Consider the following 22,671-nt stretch of genomic DNA (forward strand, 5'->3'; position numbering starts at 1 on the left):
GCTTGCATGGCGGTTGGTGCACTTCCCATTCCAGTCATCTAGTGAACTAGTTGCATTTGGCCTATCATTTGTGGTAACCCTGATTCCGGTGTTACCAATCTACCTCTTTGATCCGCCTCCGATATTGTAGGCGATGCAATTGTTTGTGATTTCCGTCGAGCCATCGTAGTCGTGCGTACATTAGCTAACTATGCTTAACGTGCACCTTCAGAGAAAGCATCATTCCTTACACAAACTTGATTATCATTTTGTGCTACTATGCCTTTAACCAAGCCAAAGACAGGCAAGGGGGATACGTTTTCTTTAGAATCGATTTTATATTTTACCGAAACTCAAAGGTAAGTTCTACAGGGCGGTGGTTAGGCTGGTTATGTTATATGGGGCTGAGTGTTGGCCAATTAAGAATACACATATCCAGAAGATGAAAGTAGCCGAGATGAAGATATTGAGATGGATGTGCGGGCATACTAAACTAGATAAGGTAAGGAATGAAGATATTCGAGAGAGGATGGGCGTTGCTCCCGTGGACGACAAGATGCGGGAAGCGAGGCTTAGGAAATTTGGGCACGTGCGGAGGAGAACAATAGATTCCCCGGTTAGGAGGTGCGAGCGGTTGGCTTTGGCAGGCACGAGAAGAGGTAGAGGCCAGCCTAAGAAGAATTGGGGTGAGGTGATCAGGCAACACACGACGCGACTTCAGATTTTCGAGGACATGTCTCTTAATAGGAATGTGTGGAGGTCGATCATTAAGGTTGTAGGCTAGGGGGTAGTTCGTAGTTTTCTCCTCTTTATACCGGGTAGTCTGATAGAGTTTTGCCTATGTTTGTTAGCGGTTTATGTTGTGTTCACACTATTTTGTTGTTTTGCATATGATTGTATTATTGCACTCCCTTTCACTTATTTGGTGTCTCTTAAGATGATATTATTACTTCTTTTGCTTATTTTGTTGTTACAGATCTTTTCCTTCCTTCGTTTCTTTTCTGATTTTATTGACACTTCTGTTGAGCCAAGGGTCTCCCGGAAAAACCTCTCTAACCTTCCGGGGTAGGGGTAAGTTCTGCGTACATCCTACCCTCCCCAGACCCCACTAGTGACATTTTACTGGGTATGTTGTTGTTGTTGTATAATAATTAGACATGTCAAATGGGCCGGTCGACCCACGCACCAGCCCACATAACCTATTAAAATTGACCCTTTAACCGGCCTATGACCCACAAAATCCTAATCGAACCAACTCATTAATTTAAAGGGTTGGGCCGAGCAATAATATTTTGACCCACTGAACCGGACCGGACCCGAACCGGTAGCTGATCCACGGGTCAACCAGCGCAGACCAGCTCACATATATATTTAGACAAGTGGTAAAAAATTGAATTCAAACATTGAATAAAGAATATAGTACCACACACTATGAGGCGTCTTGTCGAAATAGGCGAATTCTATATATTTTAGACTATTAGTTATAGAAATATTCGAATTCCATATATTTCTTAAGTTTTAATGTTAATAAAGTATGGTTTTTCTTTCATTTTTATTCCAATTGGCTTCCAGGACATGTAGTAATTTTAAGTTCGTATATATGTATAAAGTTTGAAATTATTATCATTTATTAGTTTTAAACTTTTTTAATTAAATTAAATTCGGCCCAATAGGGTCCGGATTAAGGGGTTACAAGTTACGGGTCCAGATCGGATCAACATATTTTGATTAACGGATCAAATTCGAACTGGCCCCTATAAGAAAGTAAACCGGATCGTCCCGGTTAAGGACCCCTGTAATAATAATAATAGAAGCGGAACAATATCCACCGTTATAATACATTTTTTTAATATTATTTCTCTATATTAATCTTACTCAACTTCCTAAATGTCCGCGGAACCTAATCTCTCAACAATGAGTCCTAATCAACGCAATCGCTCTCTCAGTCAACGTCTCAGCCACACCTGGCACAGAATCGCAAATTTTTTCAGCCGCCCTCATAGCCCAAGGCTGTCAACCCGTCGTGCTCGTCAACAGCAGAATCCTTTTCTCGGGTACAATTCTCAAACTCCGTCGATACTTCCATGGTCATCCCCTGCCCATCTAAATCTTGGACTACCGGCCGATATTGCTTCTCGAGATGTGGCGTCACCTAGAAATCTGCAAGATTACATAGAGACGTCCCAAGATAAAGCGACTTTCCAAATTTTGAAGGACACATGCAAAGATATGCGAGAAGACGACAGAAAACTCAGAAAGAAACTGGATGATGTGATCAAATTTGTTGTCGGTGTTATACTATTCCTTTTTAGTATAAATGGGGGCGTGGGATTCTTGTTTACCTCAAAGATCTTGACGTGCAAGACTAAATTTTTTGTTGTATATTGTGATCGTTATAGATGCAATTGGATTCATTCTTGCTTTAAGTATTGGCCGGGTGAGATGTTCTGCACTTTTGGGAGAATTCGAATTTGTAGACAAAAGCAGGCTTATCTTGTTGGCTGAATTGCCTTAGTCAAATACAAGAATTTTGGGGCTGACTCCATTTTCCGATCTATGGTGTCTACAATTGCTAGCTGCATAGTGGCCATTCAAATGATATGTTAGTAGGTATCTTGTTTCCTATTGTCACTGCTTTGCTATTTTTTTTCCTCCCGTTCTTTGCTAACTGATATTGTTTGTCTTAGGTCGCCGGTCATGACATTCATCTTGGATAGACAGTTGCTGAAGAAGACTTCGGATGACATTGCTATTCCCTAATAATTTTGGTTTTAATTTTGTTTGGACAGCTTAGGTTATTAGATAGAGTCTAAGTAGGGATACTCCATTGAATTGAAGGCACTTGTTTAGTAGGACGCCTGCTATTGTTCATTTCTGTTTTCTCAGCTTTATTGAATTGAAGTGATGTTTCTTCGTACTATACTGTAAATTGAATTGAATGGATACATCAGTTTGCTTTCATCCGTATTGTTTCCGACGAATTCATACCTCAAAGGACTGGATTTGATAGAAAATTCTCAATTCATGTTGATATACTGGGCCATAGTTGGTGATTACATCTATGCGATGTTCAAGTAATCTCAATTATTCTTTCTCTTGTTCAGAAATTGCCCCCATTTCCACTTCCTTCGCATGACGTGATTGTTAAATATTGCCCCTCACCTGAATTTGAGGTATCCTTTACATTTACTGCCTTTATTACCTGAGAACTTGTGTCATTCTTTCTACTTTCTGTAAGCCGGGCTTTTCATATTGATGCTGCATTTATTACATTTGATTTCCTTCTTGCAGCGGAATACTGTTGCTTATGATGAAGGACAACCACACGGTGACCTTGAGGAAGCCCTTGTTCTTCGTGATGCTATATCTGATCTTCCAGCTGTATGATTGTTGTGTTTATTAGAGATCCTTTTTCATTTTAATAGATGTATCTATTTAGAAATATCTTTTTACTGGAATAATAGATGTACACTTCTCAATCCTGGTTCTTTATAGGAAGGACGTGCGTAGAAATTTCAGTGCAATGGATAAGATTTTATAGGATGCATAAGTAGTTGGCTCTAGGACTTGCCAAAGGAGCTGAATAATTACCGGAACCTTCTATAATCTCCTATAAGCTAACTATTATTTATTTGCCAATATAATTTATTGCGTTGTGTTCTCAGTGATTTAGCTGAACTATTTTGGATATCTAAGCAATAACTTAGTTCTTTGTCTGGCAACATGTCATTAAACTTTACTCTTTCTGAATATACATGTACATTGGCAATTGCAGGGTCGAAAAACGAAGCGTCAAGGCTGGAAATTAAAGTGAGTGATACTATATGAACTTGTCCTTTCCGGTGGTAAAAATGTTGCCCTTTTCTACCTTTTTTTGGTCTTGTAGCACGTTTTCACTCCTTAACGTTATGTTTTCTCATTATTGTAGCGCTGGTGAAGAAGATGAAATCATATTCAATGTGGAATGCCATTATGCTCAAGCTAAGGTTGCTGGTTTCACTTTCAATATCGGAGATTGTGCATATGTGAAGGTAGTTATTAGCTATCTCTCCATATATCTTCTTCCTTTTGCGAGATATTCATCGTAACCTATATTTTAGATTATGGTGGTGCTGATAAGAATTGGTTGAATTCTATGACAATCTATAAGCTTAAACCGTCGGAGAAGGAACACTTCTATTTGTTTGTTTTAAAGTTTGAAACATGGCCCTTCACATATGAGCCTATTCTTTTTTTTTTTTTTGGCTAAGCACATGAAAATATTTTTTCTATGGGTGACAATGAGACTTGTTCTAGAACTTTTGCCTACTCTGCCACTATATTGAATTGTGTAACTATCTCATCTAAAAGTAAAACCTATTCGAGTGGAGACATGTGTTTTCCTGTTTATGTTTACGACAACATCAAAGCTTTCTTTGTAACCACTTTGACAACATTAGGCATGCTCAATATCTTTAGAAAGCTGATGATAAAAAGTACTTGCAGTAGTTCCTTACACTGGAGGTTGGAATCTTTCTATTTCTTTATATTTGTGCCTGAACTATTTGACATGAAATGATACAAGTCTTTGAAGAATAATCTATATCTTTATTACAAAAAAATTACTTTAAACAGTTATAGTAGACTTCTGAAGTGCTGGGTAGATTAGAAGGTGACATGCCTAATCTTTAACATGTGATGGGGCAATAGTAAGAATACTGATGAACTTGGAACTTGTCCCATACATGCATAACTTGTAAAACACACACAAGGTACTTGTAAAAGCTTGAATCATCAAGCACCAAAGGGTGGGTAGAGAATCATGAGGTCTCTAGTTCAAACTCCAGTGAAAACAAAAACACTCGATTATCTCTTCCAATATGGCTAAGCCTTGGTGGACATGGTTACCCGGTACCTGTAATGGTGGGAGGTAGCAAGTACCTGCGCGAATTAGTCGAGGTTCATGCAAGCTGGCTGGGGTACCACCATTATGAAGAAAAGCTTGAATCATCAAAACTTTCATAAACTATGCATAAAATCAAATAATTTATTAAAAATAATTTATTATTTTAATTTATCTCCAACTCTTTGCCTATAGTTTCTTCGAGGACTCTACTCCAACCAATGCTAATAAATTCTCCAACACCTAGGGATAAAAACCTAGAAATGTGGTATACAACCTATTGGGTTTCAAATACGTGCTAGAACCCTAATCATTAGTTTTCATCCAATATCTCAATCTTGAACTTGGATGGCAAACACGGTTTCCATTAACCCATTGTTGAATTGTGCGAACATATCAGATTTAGAGAGAGCACACTTTTATTCATTTCATTACGTCTTCAACAAGTCACCTCACGTGTGGGTTTGTCTTATTCTTTTATGGGCCAAACACGTAAAAATTATTGGTCCGGTAAAACTTGAACCCAGTATCTTTGCTTGCCTGCAGCGATATTGAATTGTATGACCATCTCATCAAAGAATCTTAAGCTGTCAGAGAAAGCACACATTTATTTATTTTATTAAATTTTCAGCATCCATAATGAAATTCAAGCGGAATCATGAATTTAGAGTTAGGTCATACCTTAAATCTTAGAGATCTCTTGAAGTTGGTCTCTAAATCTCGTCTAGAATAGCTCTTTGAATTATAGTCTTGTTTTTCAATGGCCAAAACGTTTAAGGGCTCGATTTTTGTAGTACAGTGCAAAACATAGCAAGTAGACACAAAAGCTCTTAAATTTTTTTGTATTACGCGAAGCCCACTGTGACCGCGGTGATCCTCATTTTGATTCTTCACCGCCGCTGTGGTGGTTGGTCTCCCTCTCCTTTTACACGTCCTCTGTGACCTCAGCGGGACTACAGCAACTGCTGTGGTACTCTGCCCCTTTCCTCATTTCTTTGAAGCTTCACCATGACCACGGTGAATTTCTGGTATGAGATACTGGAGCATCATTATGTTACTTGAGAATTCATACCGGTCCTCCGAGGAAATTCGTATGTTTTGTCTTTGTCATGCTAAGATAACATACATGACATTGGGTGTATGCTATTTCCGCAAGTAAGTTCCTCATTTGAAGTTCATATTCTAGCAGTCCTTGCTGCTGCTCACTAACACGAGTTTGTCACTTAATGATTCAACTTCTCTGATCCTCTATCTGTATAAGGCGAAAGGAGATTCCTGCAACATAGTTAGATTGAGAAGCCAGATGTCACCAGAAATAACTTGGTATTATTGTGTTCTATGATGTTATATGTTGTTAAACAATATTGTTTAATATTGTTTCTTGCTAAATATTGTTTCTTCCATACTTTACTAGTATCTTTCTTTTTTGGCTGCTCGAAAAATTTTGTTAGTTAATTTAGAAGCACTGTTTCTCTTTCTGAATATCCAAGCTCTTAACACTCTCCTTTATCATATTTGGTTTTGGAAGAATCTTAGAAGTACTATCAGCTTGAAATATAAAGAAACAGACCAATTGATTTTCACACTGAATGTTCCCAGAAGTTGAAATAAGAAAACAAAGGAGTTTCTGAGGTTAAGAAAATTCAGAAGATCTTAACATTTTGTTATGCATTTTCATCACATCCTCAATTTCATGTGCAATTCACTTATTTTTTTCTCAGAAATTGCCAAGACAGCATAAAAGAATTTGTTAGAAGGGGGAAACAATTGAAAATTTTGCCTCTACCAGTAAGTTACTTCCTCAATTGCATTTGCAATGATTACCACTAAATGGCACTGGAATCATTATCCCTGTTTAATTTCCCGTCCTGATTAATTATATTTGCAGGGTGATATTGATATGATATGTGGGGGTCCTCCTTGCCAGGGCATTAGTGGATACAATCGCCACAGAAATGTTGACGACCCATTGTCTGATGAGAAAAACCGTCAAATTATTATTTTTATGGATGTCGTGGAATTCTTACGGCCTAAATATGTGTTGATGGAAAATGTGGCTGACATATTGAGGTTTGATAAAGCATCTCTTGGAAGATGTGCTTTAAGTCGTTTGGTACATATGAGATACCAAGCAAGATTGGGAACTATGGCAGCTGGTTGTTATGGTCTCCCACAATTTCGATTGCGAGTGTTCTTTTGGGGTGCACTTCCGAGTGAGGTGAGTATATTCAGTAAACATATTAAAAAAATGGTACATTAGCCTGCTGTCATCAGAATTACTGAAAAAAAGCAGTGGCAAACCCAGATTCTTATACAAGCGGGTTCAAACATATACAGAAGTCCTAAAAAATAATCGGCAATAAAAGCGAAATTGAGTTAACAAACAACAAAGTTTACCTAGTGCTCTTTATTTTGGTTCTAACAAAACCTAAACAAAATATTTTTCTACCTTTACAATTTAATAATTTATTGAACTCAATTTTTTTACAAATTTTACTGTAACAAACATAAGTTTGATCTATATTAAAATACTAAAATCTATTTATTTATTATTTTTAATTTGACTTGCACTAACTGTTAACCCAAAAAAAAAAAGATCTAAGTTACATTAATAATTTCATATAGAAATTTCAAAACTATGGGAAGACGAAGATAAAATGTATAACGAGAAAACATGAAATTTTCTAGTTTAGTGCATGTGAAAATAGAGATGCAGGGCCAGATTAGCTGCCTGCATTTTGTAAAAGTGAAAAAACACCTAAACGTGCTGAAGTTTGGGTTCGAACACGCGACCATTCGGTGAGTTGACCCCGCTTGAACCATCTGACCACGGCACAACTTTGATTGAGGGGGTTCAACTGCTGTATTTTTTTACCGGTTTGTTTCTTCGAAAAATAATTTCCACATAAAAATTGTAAAAAATATTTACGAAGCGGGTTCAATTGAACCCCCTTGAACCTACGTGGGTCCGCCCCTGAATAAAAGGAATAGTTATTTCTAAAGGAAAGGTTATTTCTTCTCTAAAAGAACAGTAAAGATCTTACACTGGATTTGGTAGAAAATTCTCAATTCATGTTGATATACTGGGCCATAGTTGGTGATTACATCTATGCGATGTTCAAGTAATCTCAACTATTCTTTCTCTTGTTCAGAAATTGCCCCCATTTCCACTTCCTTCGCATGACATGATTGTTAAATATTGGCCCTCACCTGAATTTGAGGTATCCTTTACATTTACTGCCTATATTACCTGAGAACTTGTGTCATTCTTTCTACTTTCTGTAAGTCGGGCTTTTCATATTGATGCTGCATTTATTACATTTGATTTCCTTCTTGCAGCGGAATACTGTTGCTTATGATGAAGGACAACCACGCGGTGACCTTGAGGAAGCCCTTGTTCTTCGTGATGCTATATCTGATCTTCCAGCTGTATGATTGTTGTGTTTATTAGAGATCCTTTTTCATTTTAATAGATGTATCTATTTATAAATATCTTTTTACTGGAATAATAGATGTACTCTTTTATAGGTTACATGGCATGAAACTCGTGAAGAAATGCCATATGAGATGCCCGCGGAATCGGAGTTCCAGAAATACATAAGATTACCTAAACATGGTAATTTCTCTCAAACATTAGTGCTAAAGCCTTTTTTATTGGACTCGGGCTATTTTCTCTTGCTATTCTGTTTGCATTGATTTCTAATCAAATGCAACAATTGCAATCTTGTGATCTGGTCTGAAAATTCTAAAAATAGAGTGACAAATGTTTACTTTGGTTAAGAGAAAACTGTTCCTATCAGTAACAAGACCGAGCTGATTTTGCGTACCTTAAGAAACAAGTTCTAATACACGCCTTGGTAATAACGACTCGTACCACCTAACGGATAGAGGCCTTTATTACCTGAGAAATGCGAAGGAAGAAGAATCATGTACAAGAAATTTAAAGTTCAACATATGGGATATGTTAACTTGCTGCAACTAATTTGAATGGCTGTTGTTCTTCATATTACTTGCTCTCTAATATTTTTCTAAGAACTTTTATTTGATTGTATTGGCTTCTAAATCAATTTCTTCTTATTTGTGTGTTTTGTGTATGTATATTGCTCTTTCTGTCAAAGACTCAGCATTTTAAATTAACATTCCTCTGATGAGTAATTTGAAAACTGGGGGTGGCTAATTTTGGTTGGAAGTGTGAGGAAATGATTCAAACTGTTAGAACAAAGACTTACGGAATGGTCTAGAGAGAATTAAATATTAAGGCTTTGGGCACATGATGTGAATATGCAATGTTAAGACTCAGCATTTTAAATTAACATTACTCTGATGAGTGATTTGAAGACTGGGGGTGGCTACTTTTGGTTGGAAGCGTGAGGAAATGATTCAAGCTGTTAGAACAAAGACTTAAGGAATGGTATAAAGAGAATTAAATATTAAGGCTTTGGGCACATGATGTGAATATGCAATGTGGGTACGGTAAGATTTTAAAAGTTGAAAAATTTAGCATCAAATTTTAGTATCTAAAGCAGTTGTCGATTTAGAACACACACAAACTAACAACATATTAGCTTTATGGCCCTCGCAATTTATGGGGTGGTGTCCAATATGAGTTTCTTAGTACTCTAATTTTCTATCTTGTTAAAAAGGGTGACTTCTTAAAGTTGTTTAAGTGAATATAAGATGATCAATGGTATTACAATTGCTTAAATACTTGGATAATCATATTATCTACATTTTACGGTGTAACAATGGTGCTTTAGGTACACTGCACACATTAGTAAAATTTGCTACTTTGCATGCCAAAATCTTAATGCTAACACCATACTCTAGTATGATATGAGGAATTTGATTTTCGCTACATATTTCTCAAGGAATGTTGAGCTGAAATTTGAGGGGCAAGTGCAGAGATAGCCATTCTCAGGAATGCTATTTAGAGATTAGCCAACACTTTTTTTGTCCTGAAATTTTAAACTAAAAATCCAAACTTCAGGACAATCCAGAACACTTTTGTCCCGAAAAATTGAACTGAAAAATTGAAATTCAGGACGCACCGGATAATTCCTAAATAGCAACACTTTATAGTGGCTACTTGGTGTCATTTCTATGAAAAAGTTGAAATGCTTCCTGGTTCACATTCCAAATATCTCATGGTGTATGATAGAGAGTTATGTTCAAGTAACCGTCATCCGAAACTAAGAGAATTGATTAACAGTTGTTAAAATGAAGAATATATGAACGTCCAACGAATTATACCATAAGATGGTACATGGTCTACTTGCCTTTTTTTTCATCCTTTGACCTCTTCACTAGGCATGAAAAGACTTACTCAAAAACTTCGAACAAATAAACTGATGTTCCCTCTCTCCCAGTTTATCTGACACTTTGGCTTCAAGATGTTTGTTTCTCTGATAGTATTAAAAAATACTATGTAACCATTGTTGTTAGTAGATTTCATAATATAGTTTCTCAAATTTTAGTCTAATACTTAAAATTATGGAATGAATTCAGGTTCATAATTTATTCATGCTAGTGTCTATGAGCTGAATGCTTATCCTTTACATGTGGAAATGGTTCCTTCTTACTCCTTCAGAGATAGTGGGGTGTTCATCAACTAGAGATACGGAAACCAAAGATCCTGTTTTGTCTGATCATCGGCCTTGCCAATTAGCAGAAGACGATTACTTACGAGTTTGTCTCGTCCCACATAAAAAGGTTTGACGGTGGTTGTGTTACTGAAAATAAGTTTTTCAGATGTTTGCCCCTTAACATATTTCCATTGTAGGGAGAAAACTTCAGGGACCTCCCTGGTGTAATTGTGGGAAAGGATAATGTGGCTCGTCGTGATACAGAAGATCCAAAGGTGCTACCAAATGGAAAGCCCATGGTAGGCTATTTGTTACTATTGTTCTGTTAAAAAGTACTGACTTTATTATGATGAATTTTGTAAGTTATCGTAATAACGTGTCATTCATGCTAATATGAATCATTCTTGTGAAATGTAGGTTCCTGATTGTGCCTTCAATTTTGAACATGGAAAATCTAAAAGGTAATGCAAGTTTCCTTAGAAGCTTGTTATGCTTGCTCTTATATCTCCCTTTAATTGATAATATCCAATATATATACTAAATCCTTGTTGAATTTGTAGGCCATATGCAAGATTGTGGTGGGATGAAACAATAGCTACTTTAGTGACGTTTCCTAATCATCGTGCCCATGTACTTTGTGGTGTTATTACAACAACAAAAAACTGGGGAGGGTAGTGTGTGTACAAACCTTACATCTACCTAGTGAAGGTAGAGAGGCTGTTTCTAATAGACCCTCGGCTCATAGAAGGTGAGAAGAAGAAGAAGAACAAGAAAAAGAGGGAGGAGGAGAAGAAGAAGAAGAGGAAGGGGAAAAAGCAGAAAAGGAAGAGAGAAGAAAAAGAGGAGAAAAAGAATTAGTACCAATTAGTAACAAGGAAATACGATAACTGAGGCGAACTAAACAACATAATGTAATATAAATCTAAGAATATGAAGGGTCATGTCTTTAGTAAGGTGGAGCAGCGCCATGTCTTGCCTAATCATGTATCCCCAGTACTTCTTTGGCTTACCTCGATCTCTTCTCAAGCCCTTCTCCTCTTAACATGCCTGAACCATCTTAGCCTCGTCTCCCGCATCTTGTCCTCCACGGAGGCCACTCCCACTTTGTCCTGAATAATTTCATTCCTAATCTTATCTCTCCTGGTAAAACCAATCATCCATTTCAACATCCTCATCTCATACTCTCATCTTCTGCACATGGGAGTTCTTGACTGGCCAACACTCAGCCCCGTACAACATAGTTGGTCGGATTACTGTAAAATTTACCCTTAGTCTAGGTGTTATTCTTACAATAAAATATGCAATATAGAACTTGTAGGCTTTTCTGAGCTTTCAATATTTTTCAGGCGGTCTTACACCCAGAGCAGGATCGTGTTCTTACTATACGAGAGTATGCAAGATTGCAAGGTTTTCCAGATTTCTATAGGTTTTCTGGCACTCCCAAGGAAAGGTATCTTGTTTTCTGATGAAAGTAATTATCTTTACTAATTAAAGATCTTAAGGCAATGAAAAGAAAACATATATAAATGCAGTGTTCGTCTCTATGAGAGAAATATCTCTGTGTTTTTTATTATATTTGAAACCAATTTTTTGAGTTGTGTTGCATAATCTTTCTCCTTTCGACAAGACCAAAATACAAGAGAATGATGTTCAAATGGGAAAAGTAGCTACGTGGAAGGGGTGTTGCGAATTATTACTAAATTGTTAATGCACTAACATTAAATTGTGGAATGAACTTAGTCACTGTTGTAATTTATTGGATCTTATTGAAGTAATTGCAGCCAAGATCTTCTCTTATGTGTACATCTCAAAAGTGGTAAAGAGTTAACAATATTTACCATTAAAAATGAAGAAGTGGTAAAGAGTTAACCATTAGCAATTGATTCCTCCCAACATATTTTGGTTTGATGTCATTCACATGATCATATGAGTCAAACTACTCAAGTTATTCCTTATATCTTATACCTTTTACAAGTATTTCTTCATCGTGTTTTTCATTTGGTGTAGATATTGCCAAGTTGGGAATGCTGTAGCAGTTCCTGTTGGGCGAGCGCTCGGGTATGCACTTGGACTTGCCTTCCAGAGGCTAACTGGAAATGAGCCTCTTATTAAATTGCCACCAAATTTCTCATTCTTAAAGCCTCCAATTGATGACATTGTTGTCTTGCAAAATTGAGTGCACATTCATCACATTCTTTCTTCATTCGCCAATTCAGAGCTACTATTGATCCATGAGTACACCATTCCTATTACTTGTAATTTGAACCGTCGTTCATCGGAATGAATACAAATAGCTGGTCCCAACTAGATTGGGATTGGGATTAGACTCTTAGTTGATTGACTGATTATTGATCAATGAACTACCAAAACCTCTTTATATCATCCTGTTTTCTGATCTTTATAACTTCTCCTTTTTATAATCAGCTCATTTTTGGTATTTGCAGTTGTAGTTATCGCTTATCCCAAATTTCTCGAATACATATAAATATATATATATGAAGTCTTAAAATTACTATTATTGTAGAAAGCTTGATATTCAAGGTCCATTTGCCCCATACAAAATTTTCTGGTTACAGATTATGTTTGGTTTCAGTAAAGATTAAAAGGTAGCTACAACAATCAATGAAATGTAAAGATATAGCTATTGCAAGAATTACAAGAAAATACACGTGACTTCACACCATAACAAAAAATAACCCATATTTTTAAGTTTTACCCAACTTAGCTCATATTGTACATATTTTTAAAGCACTAGCAAATTCAAAACATGTGTTTGTACAACTATTTCTTCTAAAAGCTATGGAATTAACATTGTGTACTCACAACCATTGCTTTCACTATTTCTTCTTCTCACATCTTCTACATATGCTTCAAGGGGCCGTGTATTTTCTGTTTCTCCCCCTGTGTCACCTGGTTGCAATGTAAGAAAATTGAAGAGTAGAAGTCCACCATTGAAGGCCATTCAAAGGTTTGCTTTCGAAAATAGGATTTTTTGAGATTGTTAGTTGTTTGGATTGGGTGGTGTTCCAATTGATTGAAAATATCAAAAGGAGTTTAACATTTAAATTTGAAGTGATTTGGAGTAGATTTGAGCAAGATTTGAGCTAAATTTCAGAAAAGACGCAAGGGAGAAGACGAAGTCATTTTTTTGTATAATTATGTATAATCTTGTATAATAGTGTATTTGAGTGTATAAACACATTTTATACACTATTATACACCTTTATACAAGCGTTCATAGACGAATTTCTTCCACGATTTTCATTTGCAATTCTTGTTCAAAACCAGTCCAAATCTCCATTAAATGACTTCAAATTTTATATACAACCTCCTTATACTATTTCTAACAAGTCTAAATAACACTCATTTCAACTTTCTCACAAAATCAAATTCGGAATTTAAACCCACATATATAAGCTTGTTAAAAATCTAATTTTCACCACCCAAATGGATTTAGTTTGTTGAACTAATATTTGAGTCACAGTTACTAATTCGAAAATTAACTTAAAAATTTGAGCAATCTTTTTTAAAAATTAAATAGTAATTTCGAGAACCTATTGGAGTTGGATGTTAAATCTTAGCCTATTATTTTTGGGTTGTTTGTTGTAAATTGAAATATGGGCTATAAAATTGAAAAGTAGGGAGTCCAGTTGTTCTTAATGTGAAATTTTCCCATAGTTATTCTGCAAGGTAACTAGGCTAAGCAAGCCGAGAAGGACCGGACCACACTAGGTCTATTGTACGCAGTTTTATCTTGCATTTATACAAGAGACTCTTTCTAGGGCGTGAACCTGAACCTGTGACATCTTGGTCATACATAGGCAACTCTTACCATTCCGCTAAGGAGCTCCAAAGATATGGCGATTTTTTGTCTTAACCTAATGAAAAATGATTGTTGTAGGATCCTTTGAAACTTTTTCAAGCAATGACAATCTACGAACAACAATAACAACAACAACAACAAACACAGTATAATTCCACAAGTGAGGTCAATCCACGAACTTCAGGTTATCAAACCCGAATCAATACACAAAAGGAAGAGAAAGAATTATAGCTTTTATCAGAAAAGACCTTATAAATACCACCCTTTACATTTACTATACAAAACTTGGCTCCATATAATTTTCTCAGAGCTTAAAGAATACTCAAATGAGAGTAAAGAAATGAAAAAATTATGAATGAAATGCATGCAAGTAAATTATACATATCTTCAAAAATCACCTTCCGCAAAATTGGTAAACAGTCATGATATGACTTATTATGTCGATGTATCAGACTCCAGCTTTGGTACAACAGCAGATGACAGTTCTATATGACAAACACGTGCCGCGCCTATAAGCGGCTCCGGCAACTCATCAGGGGTGTTGCCCTAACAGAAAATTTCCAAAGACGTCAATGATTGTGGCAACATACAAGAGTTTAACTATACACTGAAAATTTATAAGAATCTTTATACTATTAGATCAGCTAAAAGATAACATGTCGTAATTACTCTATCCACTTACCTGTACAACAAAAGCCATGTCAACTACTAGTGTCGTGATTACGCCAATGACAAGCCCCATTACTCCATTTGCCACAGTAGAAGAACCAACATCAACATCAATCTGCAAGAATGCAAGCAACATATGAAATCAAATCCGACATCATAACTTTTAGTGTCGGAGAAACTGAAGTTTTATGATATTGGACAGAGACAGGCTTAAATGGAGTGACTGTGACAGTGGGGATTCATATAACTGACCCCTACTTGCTCGGGATTGAGACTTAGTAGTTGTTGTTTGTATTGTGTCTCTATGTGCTATGCTCAAAAGGAAAATGGATATGAGTCTTCACCTCCAAATACTTGGGACCGCGTATATAGTTGCAATCAACTGCTTTCCCCAGTAAACAAGGGGAACTTCCAACACTCTGACGCACAATCCACGATCCCTGCAAGATGCATGATAACAGTAAATTTCTACACAAATTCAAATAGCCAAGAAAGCAGAAGAAGATGGACGACGCGTATAGCAGATGGTTAGGATTAATCAGATGAAAACTTTAACATCTATATAAAAGAAAACTAAACCTCTCAAACATTACCCACAAATCTCAGCTTATTCATCTTTTTCAACAGAATATAAGAGGTGACATGCAGGGGCAGAGCTAGAGTATTAGGTATGGGTTCGGATGAACCAAGTAGCTTTTGTGTTAGATCATGTATTTGTGTTAGGAAATCCATTAAATAGGTATAAACATTTAATTACGAACCCAGTAATGACGACGAACTATGAGTTTGGTGGCGGAACTCATAAACTTCAAATTCTGGCTCGGTCTTTGGCGACATGAATGAACTAGATCAAACTTGTTATGACACCGAGCTGCCAATAACATGACTATGGGATGATAATACGATAGTGATAATAATGCTGCTGTTGTTATATTAATCAAGAAGGATCCAAAAGGAACTCGAATTTTTGGAAATGTAACTACTCAAGATACCATCTTGCCGCCATACATAGGATTTGTTGTTAATTCACAACATATAGCTAGTATAATGGAACCAACTGAATTTTGTTTTTGCTTTCCTTGAGCCGAGGATCTATGGAAACAACCTATGTATCTTCACAAGATAGGGGTGAGGTCTGCGAACATACTAACTTCCTCAGGCCCCACTTATGGGATTACACAGTATGTTATTGTTGTTGTTATTTGGTGTTTGTCCATAATACTACTGTCATCTAATTAACATTCTACAAATAGAAGGTATTCTTCCAGATAGTTTAAAGAAATATAAAGATACCTTTGGCACTGATGGGATTAGCTTCATTCTACTATTCCGGAACTCATCATCTCCATCAACAAACCGTTGCAATAGCGAACCAGGTATTAACTTTTTCATGACAAAATAGAAAATCATGCTGTAGTGTGTTGATCCAGGTACCTTCAGAGAAGAAATGTTGTCTATTTATTTCTTTCTGTAGGACTTGAAACATTGAATCAAAAAATGAAAGCAGGGGAGAAATCACTTACTTGCAAATTTATAACCAAAGAAAAGAGTCCTTTTTCTGTAGCAACCTAGCAAAAATAGAAACATGGACACCCTTTAAACTTCAACAAAATATTGTCCAAACGCCTGCTAAATATGTTGACATTCCCTTGAAACTACTCAAATGTATTACTTGTGCTGCACAACCAGTGCGTCTAGCGACATGGTCCATTCGTTTAGTATCTTTGAACCAGTCAACAGCGACGAGATCCATGAGAGGTTTACCAGCTGGAACCTTTATAGATAATTTGCAAAGTGATATTAGAGCAAATGAAAGAGACCATCAACCTAAAACCAACAACTTATAAGGGAAACAAGAGATAAGGACCTTTGTTTTGTCACTGCAAAAATTCTTGCCACGAAGTCTGAAATTCTTTCCATCCGATATTGTCCAGCAGTCGCGACCATTGTCATTCTCATCTCGTCGAAGATTACCCGAAAAAGTGGACAAATCAATTTGGTCCAGAGGTTCTTCTTCAAGTGCTTCATAAGTACAAAAAGATTTTCAGTAAAGAATTCGCGAAACATCAATTACAAATAAAGCTATGTTCAAACACCTACCAGTTTTAATCGTGTCTTGGTCAAGCCCGGGTGATGATACCTACAAGGAGTCCAAGCACATGCTCAGAAGGCGACACTGAAAATAATATGCTAAAAAAGGGCAGCCCGGTCCAAAAGGCATTCCGCGTTGACGCAGGGTCCGAGGAAAGGCCGCACCTCAAAGGTAGACAGCCTAACCTAATGGTAAAGTAACCTACTGAAAATAATATGCTAAAGTATATATATAGTTCATACCTCTTGATCAGTGCCTTGAAAATCTTCGTCTTCATCAGAGTACTCATCCATCATCGATGCATTTCTATTTGCAGCGCGTATTTGGTCTAAAGATGGAGTACGATGATGAGACTGTTTTTGGCTCTTCTTGGAAGAGATAGATGGTGAGGTCATATTAACCATAACTGGAATTCTTGGAGCAGCAGCCCTCTCATCAGTTTGAGAAAAGTATTCACGGAGTCCTATCGTAGGATTATTTAAACGTAAGTTACACATTGAGCTTTGATTGTGAAAGACAACATTATGTTGGAAATTCAAGTCACTAAGGGGCCGTTTGGTTTTGGGATTAGTTATGGTGTGATTAGTTATGCCGTTTGGTATTAATCTTGAGATTGTCAATTTTACTGGGATTACTATTCCACCCTCTGGCAGGTATAAGTTACTGGGATTACTGTTTTATCTGGCAGATATAAGTTATCCCGCTACTATTTTTAATCCTCGAATAACTTATCCCAGGATTAGTAATCAAACAAGGGATAAGGCAATACTAAATTTTTACCCCAAGACTATTTCTGCTTATCCATCATACCAAACGACTCATAAGGGCACAAAAATATGACCTATTGCTTAAGAAAGAAGACAAGTCTTTTGAAAACTATGGTGTTAAACAAGTCATGACGTTTCCGTGACTGTAAAAATGATGTCATTAAGGATACGATTGGAAGTTTAAAGTTGAATATAAAAGCGTACCAGCAACACTATTTAACATCTGAAACAGACAATGTTGCTGAAATGATGCGATGAAGCCTACACCCCACCCTTTCAGATCTATCTGCATAAGATGCTGCACTTGAGTTCTCGGCCTGCCATTACGCGGTTTTAGGGGTGAAATATTGAATCCGCCACCTGTGAACATAAAAGATCGGCTAGTTATACGAACCTATTGCAATAATAGCATGAAAATTTACGGATTTTAAATGCATCAGTATAGCCATAAAGGAAAATAGAAGTTACTTTCAATGTGAGCTCGAACATATCCGGGTAATGGACCACAATTCTTATGCTCCCGAGAACGAAATAACACAACTGCACAATGATATGATAAACCAAGTAATTGTAAATATACAAAGAGCAAAGATAAAGTGACAGAAGTCAACAGGAATCTGTGGTTTATACTTACCATAACTGCCATCATCATTTCGACGCCAATAACGTACATAACAAAGATCCCGAGGCCAAATAAACCTGCATTGCATACAATGACACACAACCTAAATCACCTAACAAACTCACTCATATTTAGGCATTTACAACAAAGAAAATTACCTTGGGAACCAGTCGAGTTGAAGTCTGTGATAGAGTATTGCTGTGTGTCCATCTACCTCCTCAACTAAACTACCATATTGGAAGCTACAATCCCACCTGTTAAGCCACAATGAAAGTTTCCCATGCAATCAGACTATAAGTGCTGATTGTGATGGAAAAGTAAAGGCGGAGCTAGCCTTGAAGATATGAGCTCGGCCCAACCAAGTAACTTTAGTTTCAAACTTTATATTTGTCTTACAAAATTCTTTTAAAACGTAAAAATTATTACTAATTTAGAACCTAGTAACTTAAAAGGGATAGAATTCTGAACCCATAAGCTTCAAATCGTAGCTCCGCCTGTAAATGCGCTAAAGTGGACAAAACTTACTCAAAACGTGTTGCGTCCATGCTCATTACAAGCTCAAATATTTCTTCACAAGTAGCCTCCACGACGCCAACTGCCTTCATAGCTCTACTACAGCCCTTTGGCTACAAGAAGATCAAGAAAATTTATCATACAAATACCCTAAAACACCCTACTTGTTTTAAATTAGGCAAAACTTATGCCAGAAAAGAACATAGGAATGAGCTCATACTAGTAAATCAACATTGAGAAGCTCCTCAAAAATGCGAAGCCCTGCAGCCACCCGTTAGTAGAGATATATTGTCAAAAGTCCGGGAAAATATCCGCAATGCATATTCAACAACTTAAAATCCAAAAAAACTGGCTCAAACATGGTAGAGAACACATGTTTAATGGGAAAATAATGGAATAAAAAAAATTGGACTGACCGTTTTGGCAGTAAAGTAAGCGCCTATATTTCGGGTTTGCTAAATCTGACTCTGATTCCTTTGTCCAGTCAACCACAGATTCAGGAGGACCTGCCACTAAAATGACACAATAAGTACAGCTTGAAACATGTAGACAGCAAATAAGCACAAGGCAAATTTACCAACCATTTCCCATTGTTGTTCCGCGCATCAAGTTTGGTTGAGAATCTTCTTCATCATCAGCAGCACTAAACCTACAAAACAGGAAAAGCATTACAATTTGTGAAGTCAAATGCTTGTACCTATTACAAAACATTTCCTCCATTTGCACTATGAAACTTAGACTATATATGTAATAGCCGTTGTTGACGACGGCAAGCACAATCCTTCTTATGTGTCACTCCCCCTGCTTCCTAAGTATGCAATATTTTTCTGCATTTTTAGTAGAAAAACACAATACTTACGGACTTTCATGATCTGAAGCGGTCCTCCCTGTACTGTCCGTCCCTGATTTAAATTCATTGTACTTGCTACGATTACCACCTTGTGCCTCTTGATGCTGCATTGCAGTTAACATGTTATTACCTCCATTTGTATCTAGGCACGAGGAGATGGTGACCGAAATATATATACATATGTTGGAAGAAGAAAATAACAACGGAGATATTTAACAGACAAGAAAACAACCTGATCAATCACAGACTCGATTTTTTCTTTCCAACTAAGTGAGTCCTGAATGTTGAAAGCTGCCATCTGGAAGCACGTTTCGATTAACATGAGTAAATTTTCTCCCACAACACAGAAACTCAGAGTAGTTAGCCAATTGTAGTCCATAACCATAAGCAAAAAATATTAAGGCAATTCTAGTCTAAGCAATAAGAAAAGAATGCATCTGAGAACTTGAGAATACACATCTTGGTGGTTAAGCAAAAAGAAGATCGCGCACCGTGATTTGATCATACTTCTCTTTCATGTTATAAACAGATAAGACATAAACCATCTGCAAAAGGCAAGAGTATATACCATCAATTTCCTCAACATAACAAAATAAAAACTAATACTCTAAAGAAAAATACTACTTACTGATCATAGAATAACAAATACAAACAACAGTTAGAACAACTCACTTGTCCATGATGAGTCTTTAAGCCTCGGTCCTCCACGCGAAAATTACCATCAATTTGAAGTGTCTTGATTGGAGCCTAACAATTATATATGGTAACATCAGAAATTCAAGGACTTCAGAAAACTAACCAATATATCATCAGTCTTACACAATGACAAACAAGAGTACCAAATGACTGTTTCTTGCCCATTTCAAATCCAACACTAAGCTAAGATGATATACATGAAGTACATCAATACTGTATTATTGCAATTTCTATTTTTGTTCTCCTAATCCAAAGGTCAAGAGTTGACTTCAAAAGTCACATACTCCCTCCTTTCCAAGTTATTGGCGGCGTCTGATTGAACACAAAGTTTAAAGGGAAAAAAATGAAGAACTTTGTCACAAAAAGAAATGTAGATAAAATCAAAAGTACCCTAGAACACTACTTGCTTTTTATGCCATGGGAACTAAAACAAGTCGCGTCAATATAAAAATGTATCAATCTTTTTCAGACAAAAACAAAAAGAAGTGTCAAATGAATTAGGAGTTAACATCACATATTACCATGTCCAAATTGAAAGTCACATAAAATCATGTGCTAGAAAAAGAAAGAATTTTCAAAGCTTTTCTATGGAGTAGTAATTTCTTCATTTATCTATTTCATTGGGTGATTGGGGAAGGGGGATAGTAAGAATTGAACTCGCACTTGTGAGAGACTGCCGCCGACTGTGGCGGAGCCACATGCACCAAAGGGGTGTCAACCGACACCCCTTCGCCGGAAAATTACACTGTATAGCTCGGTAATTTTTTTAAAAATATGTATATATACTATATAATGACACACCCTTTAACTTCTTGGTGAGTTTGTTTCTTTATATTTAGACTCCCCTTAATGAAAATCCTGGCCACCGGCACTACTAGAATGTAAGCTTGACGGTGATTAAAAAAGAGTTAAAATTCAGGAAAACTCACAGCATTGCCCTGAGGCTTCGTCTTGTAGTAGGCCAACAAACGAGTCTCGAGAACGAAATATCGCATATGAAGGAAAGATTTTCCTATCTTCCTCCTCCCATACCTCACCATCCATCCCTCATGCACCACCTTCGACATTGCTCCTACCTTTTTCCGTCTACGTCTTTAATATATGTTGCTGATCCTCTCAATTCACCAAGTATACTGCATCAATATGAACATACATGTTTTTCTGATCAAATAAAGTGTAATTCTATTGACACTAGGAAAACTCCCGTATACAAGAGGTATACAAAAAAGTAGAAAATCCGCAAGAAAATATAATTCTATACGAAAGACATTCAATCTTCTATGCAAATAGTAACCTTGCGAGTGCACCAAATTAAAGGACATTAAGAAAATGAGGCTATTAATTCTTCAAATGTACAAAATTAAGCTCTTGCGCTTCAAAAGCTTTCTTGTTTCTCTCCATCCACACCATCCAATATTAACATACAAATTAAAAATTTTACTCCCTCCGTTTCAACTTATGTGACGCATTTTCCTTATTAGTCTGTTCCAAAAAGAATGACATATCTATATATTTGGAAACAATTTAACTTTAAACTTTCCATTTTACCTATTTTACCCTTAATAAGAAACTTTTAACCACAAAATATTATGACCCCACAAAACTTTTTACCCTTTAAGCTTGTAACATCACAAGTTTCAAACATCTTTTCCTTAAAGAAAAACTCCGTACAGAGTCAAATAACTAACAGAAAACTTGAATTTTGTACAAAACTCAGAGTTCAATACTTACTTCTACCAACTTGACGAACACAACGCGACTATTCAACCATCTTTTCAATAACATAAACGCCAACAAAAGAAAACTCGATCTTCGCATGCATGTCCTCGTTACAAATAACATGCATGTGTTAATATAATATAACAGTGTAATGTGATGAATATATGTATGTATAGGTAGAGAAGGAGGAGGTGCAAGGGTAAAAGGGTGAGAGTGGCTTCAAGTGAAAGGTGTATAGAAGTTAGAACCGTAGAAAGAGAGGGTCGTATAATTTGTACCATTAAAATACCGGGAAAATGGTCGGTGAATAATAAGAAAGGAACTCTCGCCACCAGATTCAAAACTAGTTCGTTGTCTTTTATTTATTTTTTATTGTCCAAAAGTCCATTTTTAAATTGAAAAAAATTCGGTGAAATTTTTTTTTCTGGGGTTCATGGGCAGCTCGACATAAAATGCAGCCTAAGGCGAAAATAAAAA

At 36.5% G+C, this 22,671-nt stretch overlaps 2 protein-coding genes across 7 annotated transcripts; one reads left to right on the plus strand and one right to left on the minus strand.

The window, feature by feature from the left end:
* Positions 1-1,872: 1,872 nt before the first annotated feature.
* LOC107818784 (DNA (cytosine-5)-methyltransferase CMT2) lies at positions 1,873-12,840 on the plus strand. 5 transcript variants are annotated; one of them, XR_012699140.1, is made up of 15 exons: positions 1,873-2,585; positions 2,667-3,152; positions 3,271-3,360; positions 3,755-3,789; positions 3,908-4,010; positions 6,583-6,649; positions 6,750-7,079; positions 8,014-8,082; positions 8,201-8,290; positions 8,390-8,477; positions 10,449-10,570; positions 10,641-10,742; positions 10,861-10,904; positions 11,004-11,893; positions 12,451-12,840. XR_012699140.1 is itself a non-coding variant. In XM_075230590.1 (15 exons), the coding sequence occupies exons 7-15, from the start codon at positions 6,762-6,764 to the stop codon at positions 12,474-12,476; spliced, it is 963 nt and encodes a 320-aa protein (XP_075086691.1). In that variant the 5' UTR covers positions 1,873-2,589; positions 2,667-3,152; positions 3,271-3,360; positions 3,755-3,789; positions 3,908-4,010; positions 6,583-6,649; positions 6,750-6,761; the 3' UTR covers positions 12,477-12,840. The 5 variants fall into 5 exon arrangements, 4 of the variants coding, with proteins under 4 accessions (XP_075086691.1, XP_075086693.1, XP_075086690.1 ...); XM_075230590.1 differs by having other exon boundaries at positions 1,873-2,589; positions 11,790-11,893; XM_075230592.1 differs by having other exon boundaries at positions 3,755-3,824; positions 11,790-11,893.
* A 1,548-nt stretch (positions 12,841-14,388) lies between these two features.
* On the minus strand, positions 14,389-22,417 carry LOC107818786 (protein ENHANCED DISEASE RESISTANCE 2-like). Of its 2 annotated transcripts, none has more exons than XM_016644836.2 (23): positions 22,207-22,417; positions 21,405-21,608; positions 20,452-20,526; positions 20,271-20,324; positions 20,012-20,077; positions 19,789-19,883; positions 19,511-19,578; positions 19,346-19,435; positions 19,150-19,190; positions 18,942-19,042; positions 18,575-18,670; positions 18,429-18,493; positions 18,263-18,334; positions 17,999-18,154; positions 17,270-17,490; positions 17,036-17,075; positions 16,803-16,957; positions 16,608-16,709; positions 16,459-16,503; positions 16,229-16,369; positions 15,280-15,375; positions 14,949-15,050; positions 14,389-14,812 (listed from the first exon to the last, which is right to left on the minus strand). In XM_016644836.2, exons 2-23 carry the CDS (start codon positions 21,540-21,542, stop codon positions 14,702-14,704), a joined length of 2,130 nt encoding a protein of 709 aa, XP_016500322.1. In that variant the 5' UTR covers positions 21,543-21,608; positions 22,207-22,417; the 3' UTR covers positions 14,389-14,701. The 2 variants fall into 2 exon arrangements, with proteins under 2 accessions (XP_016500322.1, XP_016500321.1); XM_016644835.2 differs by having other exon boundaries at positions 19,346-19,441.
* Between the last annotated feature and the right edge of the window lie 254 nt (positions 22,418-22,671).

This window comes from Nicotiana tabacum, chromosome 15 (assembly GCF_000715075.1).
Source record: "Nicotiana tabacum cultivar K326 chromosome 15, ASM71507v2, whole genome shotgun sequence".
NCBI lineage: Eukaryota > Viridiplantae > Streptophyta > Magnoliopsida > Solanales > Solanaceae > Nicotiana > Nicotiana tabacum.